The sequence below is a fragment of the Chiloscyllium punctatum genome, chromosome 2 (assembly GCF_047496795.1).
Source record: "Chiloscyllium punctatum isolate Juve2018m chromosome 2, sChiPun1.3, whole genome shotgun sequence".
Lineage (NCBI taxonomy): Eukaryota > Metazoa > Chordata > Chondrichthyes > Orectolobiformes > Hemiscylliidae > Chiloscyllium > Chiloscyllium punctatum.
In genome coordinates this window covers 62546180-62564715 of record NC_092740.1, presented here as the reverse complement: position 1 = coordinate 62564715, position 18536 = coordinate 62546180, and the positions used below count along the sequence as shown (strand labels likewise).

The window sequence follows — 18536 nt, the reverse complement described above, 5'->3', positions numbered from 1 at the left end:
TGAGAGAAACTAGAAAAAGCTGTGGATAGAAGTTTCTGTCAGAAAAGATCATTGTAGCAGAAGGAATTTACCAGATTCTCTAGATTTCAGTGTCAAAAATGTCCATGATGTCATTGCAATTGCTTTGGGATCTGAGGTGCATCAATAATGGAGAGAAGCCTTTGGAGAAAGGACAGCAGCAGGGAAAGTGAATATCTGTTGTTTTCCAGGATGATTCTGAAATAGCAAGCAGTCTTGGCAGAGAAGCGTAGAGCTTGGTGTGCTTGAATCCTCACCAGCCAAATCTAGTGGATTGTGAAATATGGAGGCCCCTACTCAGAAAAATAACTACAGTGAATGTAGGCAAATTTAACTTTGTTTTCCCAGACTGCAAGAGCTTGAACTGGCTAGTAATATAGCACTTCTCCACCTACGTACAGAACCGAGTAAACATGAAAACAGAAAGCAAAGACGCTCGCAACATTAATGGATAATTCCTCAAAGTAACTGTCCTTCCTCATTTTAGAATAAATTAAAGAAGATTTAAAACATTATGAGCAAGAGGACATCTGCAAATTTAAAATATACTCAAGACTGAAAGCATTCCAGGAAATATCAAAGCTTGCATTTCCACTTTACATTATAATAAGAAATTACAATTAACTATCACTGTTATTATTGTTATTTTTGCCATTCATTTCTGGTGACATGGACGAGATCACAGAATTCCTATATTTGCATCTAATTACAGTCATTCATTAGTTACTGTATTTATGGTTAGATGTTGTTTGTCGCTCCAATCACAGGGTGTCTTACACCCAAATTATACAGTATTATCACATATAAATTGAAGTACTTGAAAGATTGCCTGCAGAATAATTGATTCCCCTAGAGCTGCAGTAGTTGCTACTGGAATGGGATCCTATACATACAGGAAACAGTATTAACACAATATTCAAGCTTAGATCATGAGGCACATTGCATCAGTGGAATTGGTTTTCATTTACTCTACCTCAAAAACATCCAGATTTTACTTTTTAAATATATTTTTTAAAACACGGCAACAGCACTTAAAAAGTGACTTATTAGCAAAGGATTTCTAGTGTGAAATTTAAAGAAAGAAACGCCTTGATGTAAACCTCTTTAGGCCAATTCAAAGGCCAATAGATTTGCTTATTGATATTGTGTTCTTACCTTCACTAAAATTGAGCACGTGAAAACAGCTGAAACAGTAGATAGCTCACCAAGTATTACAGCAAAATCACAAGACAGTGTGGTCAGTGTCAAAATACAAAACAATTTTTCAGGACCCATGCATTTATAATCAGCAGAAGGTACTGCAGGAATAGAAGGTACTATAGCTAAATTTGCAGGTGACACTAAAATAGGTGCGAATGTAAGTCGCAATGAGAAAAGTAAGAAATTTACAAGTAAATATGGATAGGTTGGGTGAATGGGTCAAAATCTAGCAGGTAGAGTTTATAGAATCCCTACATTGTGTAAACAGGCTCTTCAGCCCAACAAGTCCACACCAACCCTTCAAAGAGTAACCCACTCAGACCCATTCCCCTAACCTATGACTCTACATTCACCCCTGACTAATGCACCTCACCTACACTATCAGCAATTTAACATGGCCAATTCACCTAATGTGCACATCTTTGGACTATGGGAGGAAACCCAAACAGACACAAGGAATATGTGCAAACTCCACACAAACAGTCACCCGAGGCTGGAATAGATCCCCAGCGCTGTGAGGTAGCAGTGCTAAACAGTAAGCTACCATGCCACCCCAAAGTTTAAAAGGATAAGTGTGAGGTTATCCATTAAGAGTAAGAGAGCAACTTATTATGTAAAATGAGAGAAACTTAAGAGTGCTTTGGTGCAAAGGGATCTGGGTGTCCTTGTGCACAAACTGCAGAAAAATAGTACTGAAGTGCAGCAGGGAATAAGGAAGGCAAATGGAATTTTAGTATTTATTGCTACAGAAATAAGAGTATGTAGGTAGGGAGTACTTGGAGTACTGTGTACATTTTTTGTCATTTACTTAGGGAAGAATTTACTTGCTTTGGAGGCAGTTCTAAGGAAGTTCACTAGATTGAGTCCAGAGATGAAAGGTTTGTCTTATGGACAGAGATTAAGGAGTTTAGGCCTTATCAGCAATCGAACAATTTAGACCTATACTCTCTGGTGGTTAGAAGAATGACAGGAGATTGTCAATCCTCTCATACTTTATATAACCCAATTCAAAGGAGAAGTAGAGTGGATATTTCTCCTTGTGGGGCAATCTGGAATGAGAGGTCATAGCTTTCAGCTAAGAGGTAGCAGATTTAAAACTGAGTTGAGGAATTACTTCAGCCATAGAGTCATGAATCTATGGAATTCACTATTCCACAGTGCAGTGAATGCCAGGACACTGAGTAAATTTAAGGAGGAGGTAGACAGAATTGCAACTGGCAACAGGTTGAATGGTTATGGGCAGTGGGCAGAAACGTGAAGTTGAGGCCAAGATGAGATCAGCCATGATCATATTGATTGGTGGATCAGGCTCTGAGGCTGAATTGCCTACTCTTGCACCTGTGGTTCCTTTTTTTTTAGATTAGATTACTTACAGTGTGGAAACAGGCCCTTCGGCCCAACAAGTCCACACCGCCCCGCCGAAGCGCAACCCACCCATACCGCTACATTTACCCCTTACCTAACACTATGGGCAATTTAGCATGGCCAATTCACCTGGCCTGCACATCTTTGTGTTCTTTTTCAAAGACTACTTTTAAGATTATCTTGAGTGCTACTTCTGATTTTTAGAAACTATGTTTTGGTTTTCAGGGATTCCTTTGATTTAAATATTTAAGTTTGAATCTAAAATGCACTTGAATCAGGAAATGGAAATCTACTTTTACCCACCAGGCAGCTAAGAATCCGGTCATAGATTCTGAGTATGGAGGAGCAGCAAGAGTGGGAGAGAGGTTATGAACCTGTATCCTGTAAAAGCGTCATATCAGACTTGAAACATTAACTCTGTTTCTCTCTTTACAGATGTTTACTGGCCTGCAGAGCCTCTCCAACATATTTTGTTTCTATTTTAGATCTCTAGCAGTTGCAGAGTGGGAACCTATGAGGGAGAAGCTTGAACAGTCAGCATGGGAGAAACAGAATCTGTGGTTGATGGAGCAGCTCTTCCTCACAGATTCTGTTTCGCTTGAACTCACTATTCTGTCAATCACAAGGCTCCATTATCTTCCTGCTCTCAACAAGACACCTGCATTTCTGATTGTTCATTCCCAAACATGCAGGAGCCATAATGTGTAAGGCAAAAACGTACAGGGATGACGCATCTTGAAATGTTTTACTCCCGTTCTTCTTCTGATGGCCTGGGGCAAAGTCCCTCGTTGGCCATATATTTTGAACCTTTATTGATGTATAAACCTATGGAGATAATCTTGAAGTGTTTCAAATGAAATTAGTCTTTTAAATGATGTAACCTGATTCTGATTCAGATTCAAATTTCCGTAGCGGAGATGATAGAACAGACGATAGATGATAGAATCTCAGATATGTCCTCCAGTATACCCTTTTCAAAAAACTTGGTAAAATGAGTCAATTTTTTCTTTTGTCATGATGGTGATGAAATATGGGCTATCGGTTTCAAATTCTACCATCTGGTCTTAATACTGTCTACTGTCATGTGGTAAAATGCAATTTTTTAAATAAAGATCAAAGACACCGACTTAACTGGGCCACTCTGATCACCTGACCACAAAAGTGAGTCAAGCTTATGGAACGAAGATGGAATAAATGAGAACTTCTGAACTGAAATAACATGCTAGCAAAAGGCACTTAAATCTGTCAACTCAGGTCCAGTGGAAAAGATCCTCATCTTCTGATTTGATTTAAATCATCATAGAAACTTCCCATTTTGGAGTTGGAATTTTGACTACAATTAGAAAAACTAAAAAGATGACAAGCTTGTATCTCAAGCTGCTGTTTATGGCAAAAGGGTGCAGATGGATTTTTTTGTGACTGCTGAACTGAAGTTGGAGAAAATTCCCTTTCTCTGTCTCTCAAAAAGAAAAAGCACTCGGTGGCATGATGGATTAAGAAGAACCTTCATAACACAGAGAACACAAAGGACAACTGAAATATTCATGACTGATGTTGATTTAATGTCCCAGTTAAAACCATGGTCTCAGGTTAAAACCTTACAAATCAAAAGACCCATAAGGACATTAATCTGTATAGTTGTTTCAACCTCTTTTTGTGCTAGATACTGTTCCATTCGGTATAATCTCCAGTTAAAAAAAAAATCATAAACCTTTGTTATGGTCAACTGGGAAAGTTGAAATGCATGGAGCCAATTTACCATTCCTCACCTGGTCATAATAATTGCTACAAACTTATGGATATCAGCAAAGTAGTTATTTGTAGACTTCCACTGATTGAACAAAAGAGAGAGCCTTCCTTGAATATGTAGGGTAAACACTACACATCACTGTTAACCTGCTGAGCTTTTCCAGCATTTTGTGTTTTTTTGTTTCTGATTTACAGCATCTGCAGTTCTTTTGTTAACCCATCATGGTGAAGGGTCAATAGCTAAATGCACCACATCTGACAAGATACAATCTTGGATTTGTGTTAAGCCTCCTGATCTGAGTAGAGCCAATAAAGGGCTTATGCCCAAAATATCGATTCTCCTGCTCCTCGGATGCTGCCTGACCTGCTGTGCTTTTCCAGCGCTATCCTTTTCATCTCTCGTGCTTCTAAAATGTGCAAGGATTCAGAGTTTCTAAGAGAACAGAGACTGGAAGGGTACCACAGGGAACCCCAGCATAATTTATTTCACTTTGAGGAGCATTTTCTCAGCTGATATTTATACTGCAGGCATTTTACTTTGGTTGCGATAAGACAGACTATAAGCCACCATTTTGAGAAGACCTCCAACAAGAAATGTGAGATATACTATCAAAAAGAAAGTGCTCTCAAATGAGAGAAGAGGAAGGCAAACCAACTAAGGCCTGCACTGAACCAGGTAACCATGGACACAAATAGAAATATTGTAAAAGCAAAATAAAGGAGCCTTCAATCCATCCCAGAACCTCTTCTGCTCAGACTACTGGTAAAAACAACCCCTGACTATTCAACTCCAAAGTTAGCACACCTGAATTTTGACTTCAGTTTTTCAATTCCCCTCATTTTGGAAAGAGAAAACTTCAAATAAGCATGCAAGAATAACAAAGATTGATCTTATCCCCACAGAACATAGAACATTACAGCCCTGTTGCTCCTTCCAAAGTGGATCACCTCACATTTTTCCACATTTAACTCCATTTGCCACCTCTCAGCCCAGCTCTGCAGCTTATCTATGTCCTTCTGTAACCTGCAACATCCTTCAGCACTATCCACAACTCTACCGCTCTTAAGAGTCATCTGCAAATTTACTAACCCATCCTTCTACATCCTCATCTAGGTTATTTATAAAAATGACAAACAGCAGTGGCCCCAAAACAGATTCTTGTGGTACATCACTAGTAACTGAACTCCAGGATGAACATTTCCCATCAACCACTACTCTTTGTCTTCTTTCAGCTAGCCAATTTCTGATCCAGAATCACCCTCAATCCCTTTCCTCTATATTTGGTGCAATAACCTATCAAATGCCATTCTGAAATCCATTTACACCACATCAACCGCTTTATCCTCATCACCATCTCAAAGAACTCAATAAGATTTGTGAGGCATGATGTACCCTTCACAAAACTGTATTGACTATCCCTAATCAACTCATTCCTTTCTCGATGATTACAAATCCAATCTCTTATAACCTTTTCCAACACTTAACCCACAACCAAAGTAAGGCTCACTGGCCTATAATTACCAGGGTTGTCTCTACTCCCCTTCTTGAACAAGGGGACAACATTTGCTATCCTCCAGTCTTCTAGCACTATTCCTGTTGATAATGATGACATAAAGATCAAAGCCAAAGGTTCTGCAATCTCCTCCCTAGCTTCCCAGATAATCCTAGGATAAATTCCATCCCAGGGGACTTATCTGTTTCACATTTTCCGGAATTGCTAACACCTCCTCCTTGTGAATCTCAATCCCATCTAGTCTAGCAGCCTGCGTCTAGTATTCTCCTCAACAACATTGTCTTTTTCCAGTGTGAATACTGACAAAAAATATTTATTTAGCATATCCCCTATCTCCTCAGACCCCATGCACAATTTCCCACTATTATCCTTGACTGGCCCTAATCTTTCTCTAGTCATTATTTTATTCCTGATATACCTATAGAAAACTTTAGAGTTTTCCTTGATCCTAGCTGCCAGTGACTTTTTATGTCCCCCCGCACCTCTTCTTAGTTCTCTCTTTAGGTCTTTCCTGGCTAACTTGTAACTCTCAAGTGCTCTAACTGAGCCTTCACATCGCACCCTAACATATGCCTTCTTCTTCCTCTTGATGAGAGCTTCAACTTCTTTGTTAAATGACAGCTCCCTCACTCAACCACTTCCTCCCTGCCTGACAAGTACATATTTAGCAAGGACAAGCAGTAGTTGTTTCTTGAATAAGCTCCACATTTCAATTGTGCCCATCTTTACAAGTATTTTTATCTGTACTGCTTTTAATGTATTCCAACTAATAACAGTACCACGTTTCTCTTAGCAGCTTTCAGCTAAAGTTGTGTAATAAACTAACCTTTACCTGTGCTGCTGCTTCCTTTTAAATAGAAAGCCATACAAGTTTGTAGCTCATGTACCACATCGAAGGCATGTCTGGTGAGATCACAACAACAGTGTGGGCAAGACAAAATTCACAGAGGTTCATGTGATTTCACATATTCCTCTTGTACTTCCTTATCACAAACATGTCACACCTAGTTTGCCAGCTATCTCCTCGCCAAGTGGCAAACGACATGCTACAAAATCTATGAAAATGCTACTCAGTAAGTTAGTCGAAAAAAGAAGAGAACTGAGCAGGTAAGCTGTCCTATGATTAAAAACACAGATGGTTTATTTGATAGAACACAAAACAGAAAATACTGATGGACTCTTTGTCCAGTAACTTTGTAACATTTCTGATGAAGGGCTCATGCTTGAAACATCAATTATCCTGCTCCTCGGATGCTGCATGACCTGCTGTGCTTTTCCAGCTCCACATTTTTCTACAGTAACTTCAGATCCCACTTCCAAGGAGCACACATCTGCTAGGCCACACAGGTTTTGTGGTTTTTGTCTTAATTCAACACCTTATCTAACCTGGGAAAGAGCTCCATTGCTGTCCATCTTGGTTGCCTGTATTATGATTGTCAAAAGATTTTTGATCTTCTGTGCTTCTGTGTGGCTTTCTGATTGTTCAAACATGGCTTATTAATAATCTATTATAGGGTCATAGAGTCCTACAGCACAGAGACAGGCCCTTTGGACCAAAGCCGTCCATGCTGACCCAAATGTCCATTCATGCTAACCCCATTGCCCTGCACTTGGCCCATATCCTTCGAAACCTTTCCTATCCAAATGCCTTTTAAATGTTGTTAATGTACCCACCTCAACCACCTTTGCTGGCAGCTCATTCCTTATGCATACCACACTCTGTGTAAAGAAGTTATCCCTCAGGTTTCCTTTTATTCCTTCCCCTCTCACCTTCAACTGATGCCCTCTAGGCATCAATTTCCCAACCCTGGGAAAAAGACTGAGTGCATTTATCCTACCCATGCCTCTCTTGATCTTATATAAAATCTCCCCTCAGTCTCCTATGCTCTAAAGAAAAATGTCTTAGCTTGTCCGACCTCTCCCTATATCTCAGACTGTTGAGTCCTCACAACCTCCTTGTCAATATCTTCTGCAACCTTTCCAGTTTAATAACATCCTTCCTGTAGCAAGGTGACCTAAACTGAGCACAATACTCCAAGTGTGGCCTCACCAACATCCTGTACAACAGCAACATAACTTCTCAACTTCTGTATTTCTATTGGGCCACTTGTAAAAGTTTTCATCCTATCTTTGTAATCACTAACCATTTACCTAGTTAGCTCATTATAAGCAGTCTGAAGCTTCTGCCAAGATAACACAACACAAATCTTTTCTCTCTTTATAAAACAAAGAAACATCTCAAATCTTGACTCTGGTCTTTGTTCTGGAACTTTCTCCCCAAGGCACAGTCGACCTTGAAGGGAGACTCAGTTCTTGAGCAGTCTTGGAACAAAGGCATTATCCTATGAATTGTAAATTAAAATACTTGTTCCTCCAAGCTCTGATATTCTAAATTAATTACAACAAGTCATTTTGAGTGAACTCTATTGGAGGAATCCTGTTGGGGTTGCAAATTTCCACCAGCATTTTAAACAAAACTCAGGGGCTCCAATATGATCTGATTATTCATCCTAAATGTTTAATTTGAATTCAAAAACACTGAGCTCCTCTGCAAGAAAAATTGGCTTTCCACTACGTGCTTCATAAAGTTATAAGTATATCCCCAAAGTACATCTGGAAAAGAAGTGTTGTGTCTAACTGTGAACTAACCTTTATATTTACTCCTTTAGCCTTGTCATGCAACTTGAGACAGAAGACAAATCGAACAATAAAGCTTGGCAAGAGTGATGAATCCTTGAGCTGGATGAACGCCAGCCTGGTGAAAATGTCATGTGGTGTATAGTTACAATTCCCAAATGTCATACTGACTTTCAGCTGCCTTACGTTGTGCACAACTCAATACCTTGTTTGCAACTGATTGTTGTTGGGATCCAAAGCACAGTGACAAGAAGTTACCTTTCAGTACCTGCAGCCTCAAACACAGCACAAATGAAGCAGCCCATAGATGTCCAGCAAACTGGCTGTAAAAATAGGATTTATGGTTGCTTGAAAAGATCTACTTTATAGGTGAGCATTGCAGGCATTCCTGCATAATGAAACGACCAGAAAGCCATGTGCTAGATATTGCAAAGTCCCTTTTCAGATCTGAGGATTTAGAAAGCTACAGCTAGCAAATTTTTTAGTTGTTGGTTAAGAACAAAAATTGTTTGTGTTAATGGTCACACAACACCAGGTTATAGTCCAACAGGTTTAACTGGAAACACTAGCTTTCAGAGCGCTGCTCCTTCATCAGGTGGTTGTGAAGGAGCGGCACTCCGAAAGTTAGTGCTTCCAATTAAACCTGTTGGACTATAACCTGGTGTTGGTGTGATTTTTAACTTTGTACACCCTTGTCTCCATATTGTGTTAATGGGGCTGCAATGTGGGGTCTGGAGATTTTTGTCTGAGATCTGGCAGAGGCTCTAAATTTCCTCCATGGGACCAAGCACTTTAACCATCTGACATTCACCCAACATATTTTAATGATTACAATCCAGAAAGTAAATTCTGTCTGTACAGCTGAGATTATGCACTACCTAACTTATGCTACAGTGACGGAGAGGTATCAAAGGACAGGAAGAGAGGATCATCAATGCAGTGTTAGAAAATGGATATTGGAGGTTTAAAATAAAATCTGCATAATATAGTGATGAAATTAATACTGCATACAATATCTGAGAGGTGAAAGGACAATGGTGGGTTAATTTATTTTGAGGCTAAAATGTTGAGTACTCAAATTGTGACACAGTCACATTTAACCTTTTACAGTCTCGCTGCTGGCCTTAGAATTGCACAGCTAAGAAAGGGGTAACTTTGTCCAAATTGTCAAGTCAATATTCATGATCAATTCCAGACTTTTTTTTGTAATTACCTTTTCCCTGACATCTGCCCCATTTCTCTCTCTAAGATATAAGATTACATGTGCCTGTCCTGCTTTTAATTGTGATTGTGGCTGATCCTATGTCTCAATTCCATTTTCCTGCCCACTTGCCACTTTCCTTAATTCCTGAAATGATCAAAAACGTAATGATCTCATTATTGTGCATGTTAAATTGGAGCATCACAATCTTTGAGGTCAACATTTCAAAGAATTGCAATTATTCAAGCGACCTTTATCGTAATTGCTGTCCTAACTGATGAAATTATTCACGAATTGTCAGTGCGCCCCCAATATTTTAAACTACTCAGCCAAGGGAAACAGCCTCTCAGTAAGCCAATCCCACAGAATCTTGTGTGTTTTCATGAGATCACCATTAATGTTTTTAAACTTCTCAGATTTATTCAACCATCACAGGATAACACTTCCATCCCAAGAGACCAATGAAGTGAACCAACCTCATGAATTTCCACTGTCCTACCTCCAAGGCAATGCATCCTTTCTTAGATATGGAGACCAAGCTGCACATAGCACCAAAACGTAAGAGCTGACCAATGCTGTATAGAATTAGAGAAAGGTTATTTATTCTTATATCCCAATTGGCAAATTGGTCTGTAGGTCTCAGTTTGCTCTCCTCCCTCCTTTCTTCAATCGAGATGTCATGTTTATAACCACTAATCCAAAAGAACTGTACTATAATCTAAGAAATTTTACAGAATAATAATGTGTATCTATTATTTCTGAAACCACCTCTTTGAGAGTTAGGGAAAAGATCAGAAGATCCTGGGGGTGTCATGGAGTTAATCCCCCAAACTTTATCTGTTGCATTTTTTTCTCCTGGTGCTTTCAGTTCCTTAAGTTCCACCATGAGTCCCTTAATGATCCTTTATTTCTGACATTCCCTTCTCTTTCACATGAATTTAAATGGGGCCACCTGCTTCTGTCACCCACAGTCTCACTCTAGTTTGTGTAAAGAAACACTTTGTATGCAATAAAATATGATACCTGCTATTTTGCAGACTGACACGGCAGCCATTTTTATCACAGCAATTTCCCCCAGCAGCAACAAAACAAATGATGCGTTAAGATGGTTTTGGAGATGAGGATAAAGAGAGAAATGAGACAAAAGTCAGGAAACCTAACTTCTCATTCAAATCATACCTTAGATCTTAATAGCAATCTAAAAAACTAAAACATGCAATTTAGCCATGGCTTGAAACTGCACTTAGAAGGATGGAATCTTTTGACAATGTTGACTTTCTCTGTAGCAAACAGGAATATTTGCTTACATTTTGTACTCAATTCATTAAGTGGCTCAGAAACCAAGCTAACGCACTTGCATTAGCAATGCATCACACACAACTGAAGGATATGGAATACTAGTGCAAGTAGTCAGCTTATTAAATTGCAGAAATGTAACCCAGGCTGCAAGCATTGCAGAAATCAATGAAAAACAGCCTTATAAATGCATACAATCAATGCTGTATCAAATAATTATTTCCGTTCATATTGCTGGTTTACATTTAATCAATATATTGCACATTTACTGATTTTTCAGCCAGCAGCATCCTCAAGTAATTCACACAATTGGAAGGTAACAAAGCATTCCTAAAGCTGCCAAACAAATTTGATTTATCAAGCACACTTGCTGTAGCAGATATTCCAAGGTGCTTCACTGGAGCATTATCAAAAAAGTGACAGAGCCATATAAAGAAGGGTTAGATCAAAAACCTAATAAAAATGGTTTTAAAAAGCACATTAAAGTATTAAGGAGGGAAATACAGCTTTTGTTTCCAAATCTGTGACTTTTCATCAGAATTGGGCAATGTTAGAAATATAACATTAGAGATATAATATATATCAACATGGGGATGGTGGAGCACAATGAACAAAAAGGGAAGTCTGCAACAGGGTGGAGTATGAGAGAGGTTAAATGATAAAAAGGCTCATGGTGCAAGGCCACGAATAGTGGTAAGACAAGCCAAAAAAAGGAAACAAAGCATATGTCTAGAGGAATGATAGACAAGATCATGAATAGTTGTCACCCAAAAAGCAGAGAAGAGAACAAAAGGAGAGAAAAAGAGAAAAATCTTAGAACCAAGAGAAACTGAAAGCAGTCACTAGTGGTGGAGTCTTTAAAATTGTGCATGAACAAAAAGCAACAGTTGGAGAAACACACATCATGGAGGGCTATGAGGTTGCAGTAAGTTACAAAGAGAAAGAGGAAGGAGATGAAATTTAAAAACAAATGAAAGTTTTAAAGTTAAGGTGTTGCCTGACTGGGAACCAATGTCAACAAATAGCATTGGTATGATGAGTGCGTGGGACTTATTGTAAATTAGGACACATGCAAAAAAGAATACAAAATGATCTGAGCTTTACAGAGGGTGGAAGATGGGAGACTAATCTAAGAATGAGCTGGAATAGTCTACTTTAGAGGTAATAAAAACACAATGAATCACAGTGATAGAATTCTACAGCACAGAAAAAAACCCTTCAACTGATCAATGCTATGCTGGCCAAAAACAACCATCTAACTATTCTAATTCCATTTTCCGAGCTCTTGGCTTATAACCTAGTTTGCCTTGGCATCACAACTGCACATCTAAATACTTTTTAATTATTATGCACATTTCTGCTCCTATCGCCACTACAGGCAACAAGTTTCCCATCAATTTCTGAGTGAAACTGGTTTTCCTCACATCTCCTCTAAACCTTTCCTTAAATCCTCACTGTTCCCTCAATCATGGTGAAAGGTTTCTTCCTGTTTATCCTATGTAGGTCCTTATAATTTATGTTCCCTCTCAATCTCCTGGGCACTGAGGAAAACCAACTCCAGTCTATCCAATCTCTCGTCATAAATGAAATTCTCCAGCCCATGCTACATCCTGGTAAATTTTCTTTGCATCCTCTTGAACGTTATCGAGCATTGGCTGTCCTCCAGTCCTTTGGATGAGGCTTTCAGAAGATAGCCACAATCATCTGCAGAGTGATGGATTTGGACATTTACACATGTAGGCATGGTAATTCTTAAGGTAAAAACAATGACTGCAGATGCTGAAAACCAAATACTGGATTAGTGGTGCTGGAAGAGCACAGCAGTTCAGGCAGCTCGTTGGATGGTAATTCTTAAGTCTTAGTGAAGATGTAGTATATAGTCTAAAGCCTACCCAGGGTTAAATGTAACACCAAGGTTGAAAGGGTCTGTTTGGTTCAGCTTTAGACAGTTGCAAGTGAGAGGCATGGAGCCAGAAGTTAGCAAAAAAAAGGTGTGGCATGGACTAAAGACAGCAGCTTCAGCCTTCCCACTATTTAATCATAAGAGCACACTCCCCCAAAAAAGTGCTTTTAAAACATGCCATTGACAGCAATATTAATTCAAAACAACCATATTTTTGAATGCTGGCAAACAGGAATAAACAGAATTTGCACAATAATCTAAATGTATGTTAAAAATCAAAACAATGGCAAAATATCAAATCAGTTTTACTTGGGCAAGATCTCGATTTATATATATACATATCCACTTTTTTTTCAGCCAAGTTGTCCATGATAGTTGGGTTTTTCATCTTGTTGCAGCATTTATATCCAAATTTATCCAAATTCAAATTATATTCACTGTTTCTAAAACAAAATTATTTTCCTCTCAATGCATTTCTCTGGCTGGAGACAAGACGTTAGGCTTAAATGTCAAGTCCAGGGATGCTCTACACTTAATCAATCATATTACTCATTAAAAAAAATCCACATCTGTTTGTTAAACAACATACATAATGTTCACCTAAATACAAAACAAAAATTGCTTCCATACACATGCACAATGCAAATATAGTGGTTGCGCATACAAAACTGAAGGGCAACACGATACTGACAAATAGGTAACAGCACACATGGAAAGGAAGCCTAAAAAAACAAATAGCAAAGTAAGAAAACTCCAAAATAACTGGAAATAAAATCATCTCAATATTGCACCGGTGTCATCCACTTGTGCGTATAAGCCACAAAGCACAGATCAACATTTTCTAAGGTACAAAGTGACCTCCAAATAGAACACAGAAATAAAGAACAAGACCATGGACGGATCAAAATGAGGAGAATTTTAAACAAAAAGCTGGACTGAAACACAATGCAAGTCAGCAAGCTTAAATGATGCTAAAACCGTGAATCTTGTTTAAACGGAAAACTTATTGCAGTTGAAACCTAAAGTTTACAAACTATGGAAAGAACAAACAAAACACAGGAGCTGGTAGGTTTTTCAAGATCTTAGGCTTTGCAATAATTTTATTAATCTGATTTGCTTCTGTCATTGTTAGATTTTATGTTTGATTCATTGCTTCCGTCCGTCCTCAGTCCTAGGCAGAAAGAGTGGCACTAGTCACCAATCGCATTTGATGTTTATGCACATTCAGCTTGCTGTTGAACGGAGATAAAATGGGAGCCAATCAGGTGCAAGTGTGACAAAAATAGGAATACATTAAAGGCAAGGGGAGAGCCAGATAAGAAAGGGAGATCAACATTTTACCAGATTGTGTTACTTCAGCTTCCAGTAAGATCGTCTTCTCACACGTCAATCATACAACTGCTGGAGCCTGGCTGAGCAGACTGAATATTACACCAATGTGTACGGTACAGGAACCTACACCAAGGTGCATTACTTATTTTGGATTCTATTAATTTGTCATTAAAGCTTTTAAATTTTTATTCAATGTTTTAAGAATTTGAATTTTAAAAATGAAAACTATAACTATAGTGAAAACTTACAATTCATGGCCACATTTAGACAGGAATATTCCAAGCACACACTGGGATTTGGATCAGCACAACAGCTGCTTTCATAGTGAGGGTGCGGCCCATCAATGATAATAAACAGCGCAAGCAAACTGTCCTCCCACCAAACACAATGTCATTTACCGATAAGCCATCATTTTGAATAAAGACTGACAAGTCAAAGGAACTGCTGCTAATTAGAATACCAGCTTTTTTAAAATCACACAAAGTATTATTGCATTAAACTCCTAATGCTATTATTGACCGTTTTACTGTCGTGAAAAGATTAGATCAAAAGTCTTCATTTTAGTTGCAATATTTTCAGCAATATTTACATATTGTATAACTGTGAGTTATTCCTTCCGTCATTCAAATCACAGAACAAACGGTTGGGATGATATCCACACTGACTTTATAGCTTCCACCACTTCAAACTCTTTGTAACTTGCATTTTTTTGCCATGGGATTTTATCAGGATAATTTTGTGGCCACTATTATATTACCTTTTACCATAAATGTGGACCTGCAGGACAAAACTAGCATATCAGAAATGGAGAATATTTAACAACATGAATGGTCAATCACAGTTACGATTCGGATCGGCTGGCAGAAAGGAGATGTCAAACGAGAAACTGAGGCTTCTTTTAAACAGCAATGGAAATAACATGCTTATGAAACCCAGAGTGAGGCGCAGGAAAAGCACAGCAGGTCAGGCAGCATCGAGGAGCAGGAGAATCGACGTTCTGATGAAGGGTTCTCGCCCGAAACATCGATTCTCCTGCTCCTGCTGCCTGACCTGCTGTACTTTTCCTGCACCACACTCTCGACTCTGATCTCCAGTATCTGCAGTCCTCACTTTCTCCTCCATGTTTATGAAACCCTCCACAGAAGCAAGAACCGTCCCAGGAATAATAGATATACAATAAAGGAAGATTTTTTTAAAAAAAAGTTCAAGGCTGTAACATAAAGAAGTCGTTCAGTTAATGTCTGCAGATCATAAACCGATTACATTATATGGCTCTCTGAATAGATTTATGTCCCACATTTACTGCACTTGTGTGTGACTGTTCTAAGGAACCCTATTTCTTGTCGAGCGGGGAGGTAAAATCCCGTTGAAAAGAAAAGTGTGGGATGACGGTAAGGGAAAGCTTGGGACCAGCCAGGAAAGTGGGAAGAGTGATTTATCTCGGTGTATCAGCTTCTCCCCAGAAAGAATGTGAAATGCGAACGTTAAACAGACTCCACCTATGGTGGAAAAATAATAACCAGATGAGTCAAACTCAAATCCGAATCAAGAATCAAAATAAATTGCCTTTGTGTTACTCAAATGAAACGCAAAAGCAGATTTCACAAAATCGGGTTTGCGATTGGATCCTGAATGTTGGTCTCCCCTTCCATACATTTCCATGGGGTTCCTCGCCCCCAACAGTTGCTACTAACTTTGTAACATTTCTTGCCCACCTATTGATACAATGCCGCTGTCACAAACAGGCAGGGAACACTGACCCTGGTTGTACTCACCGCTCTGGGAACCCGGCTCCATGACTGTGCCTGGGGCCTTCCGCTCTTAATCCCGATTCTTCTCGGCAAATCCAGCCGCTCTGTGTTGGAGACAGAGTGGCAGTTATATAAACAAGGCGCCCGTACTGCAACACCTACTGACTACAGCAACAAATACATCTTGACTGGCCCAGCTGAAATGTCACCTAGTCTTTTCTCGAGGACATTTTTAAAAGCACAAGGGCCTCCTGAACAACCAGACCATTCCTCCTTATGTGGTCATCTTTGCAAATCTCGCAGTTTAAGAAAGACAGCTTGCTGTCGACCATCTTAACTTGTATTTCCTTCCTCTTTCGTACTTGCAAGCTGTTCCTCCTCCAGGCGCTGTCGGTCGATCGACGAGCTACACACTGGAGAGTCTGCTATATCAAGTTTTACATCTTGACTTTCACGATATCGTGTGGCATGTAGATGCGGTTGTTTTAATTTTTGTTGTTGTTGTTGGAACCTATAGACACACAGTCCCTGGTGTTGGGAGTTACATTCTGCGCCAGCCTTTCTCGTTATTGTGATTCAAACATTGACAGCAGTTTCAGGGAAGTCGTTCGTCCTTCCCCAATAGTTAGCTGTGAATTTACTTAAAGTACACAAAATATTGAACTTCACTCTGTCTTCGCCTGACTTCACAGGCGATCTACAGTCTCTGATTGTTTTACACCAAAAATGTTTGCAGTACGTTCACCAGCATGAACCCTTGACTTTCATTGTTCTGCATCACTTAACACAACATCGTGCATCACTGAGTCAAAATTATGAAACTGCAAATCTTGTAGCTATGAAATGTATAATACAGTTGTCCTTGCTTATTTTACATTATTTTTAAAGTTCGCCAATGAAGGTCTCAAAAAGAGCAGATTCGAAATTACAGTCAGCAATAGTATCGACCAAACACTTCACATACTGATATTCTAACGCATTTCTTCCAGGCTCCAATGTTTTCATTTTCAGATACTTTGTGAGGCAGCAGGTCGTTCGGAAGAAAGAGTTCAGAATCAGGAATGCCATTCGGTAGCATGGGGATAAATCAAAACATAATAAAGGGGCCAGGAAGATACTTTACACTGAAAGTGAACTGTATGTTTCGAAAGGACAGAAAGATGAGGCAGACTTCAGAATCGAACCATCTGAAGAGGCAGATACATAAACAGGATGGAGAGGGAAGGCAGTCACAGCTGTGCCAAGGCATTTTGCTGTTACAATAAGCTGGGGGCACAGGCGTCAGAGCATTTGGCACAAGTGGCAGAGAGAAAGTCAGTCATTGTAGAAGCTCTACAGTTTGGAAACAGGCCCTTTGGCCCAACAAGTGCGCACCGACCCTCTGAAGAGTAACCCACCCAGACCCATTCCCCTACATTTAACCACTGACTAATGCATCCAACCTACAGATCCCTGTAGACTCTGTGGACAATTTAGCATGGCCAATTCACCTAACCTGCACATCTTTGGATTGTCGGAGGAAACTGAAGTGCCCAGAGGAAATCCACGCAGATACAGGGAGAATGTGCAAACTCCACACATACAGTTACCTGAGGTGGAATCAAACCCAGATCTCTGGCACCATGCTGTCCCAGTGTTAAATGCTTGAGCAGAATTAGTATCAAACTGGTATGGCAGAAGAGCAGAGGCAAGACTGCCAAGGACAGTTGGGTAACTATTTATCCAGAAAGAGGGTCCAATACATGTTCTTTGTATTGAAGAAAGAATATACTTGCATTGGAAACAGTTCAGAAGGGGTTCATTTGGCTGATTCCTTGGATGAAGGGGTTGACTTGTTAAGAATCACTAACTCAGTTAGGCCTTGACTCATTAGGGTTTAGAATAGTGAGGGGTGATTTTATTCAAGCATAGAAGATTCTGAGAGGGCTTGACAGGGTAGATGTTGAGAAGATTTTTCCACTAGTGGGCGAATCTCAAATTAGGTTGCATACTTGCAGATTAGGGGGACACTTTTTAAAAGTGAGGTGCAAAAGAATTTCTTCCTTGGAGATGAATGTCTGGAATGCCGCTTCCTGTTCCTTTTCTCAGGGGATGGTAGATGGAGTCTAACTCGATGTGTTTGTGGATAGAGTTCCGGTTGGAATGCCATGCTTCTAGGAACTTTCGTGCGTGTCTTTGTTTGGCTTGTCCTAGGATGGATGTGTTGTCCCAGTTGAAATGGTGTCCTTCCTCATCCATATGAAAGGATACTAGTGAGAGAGGGTCATGTCTTTTTGTGGCTAGTTGGTGTTCATGTATCCTGCTGGCTAGTTTTCTGCCTGTTTGCCCAATGTAGTGTTTGTTACAGTCCTTGCATGGTATTTTGTAAATGACATTAGTATGGCATGAATGCATTTAAAGAGGAGATAGATAGATTTTTGAAATAATGAGTTGATGGATATTACAAGCTGACATAAAAGAGGAGTTGAGGTGTGAGATAGATTAGGAGCCAAATGACCTACTACACCAAATTCTTACATTCTTCCATGAGGGTTCTCATTTTGCAGGTAGCTGCTATGACTCCTTTATCC

The 18536-nt window shown here is 39.5% G+C and overlaps 1 protein-coding gene across 2 annotated transcripts in view; it reads right to left on the bottom strand.

Annotated features, from left to right (window-relative positions):
- The window catches only part of LOC140484709 (leucyl-cystinyl aminopeptidase-like), a 122175-nt gene extending 105509 nt beyond the window's left edge, over positions 1-16666 (bottom strand). Inside the window, exon 1 of one of the 2 annotated variants that reach the window (XM_072583434.1) lies at positions 15976-16666. In XM_072583434.1, coding sequence (XP_072439535.1) covers positions 15976-16012 — 37 coding nt within the window. In that variant the 5' untranslated portion in view covers positions 16013-16666. The remainder of the gene's footprint in view (positions 1-15975) is intronic. The other variant, XM_072583445.1, reaches the window with a different exon arrangement.
- Positions 16667-18536: the final 1870 nt, after the last annotated feature.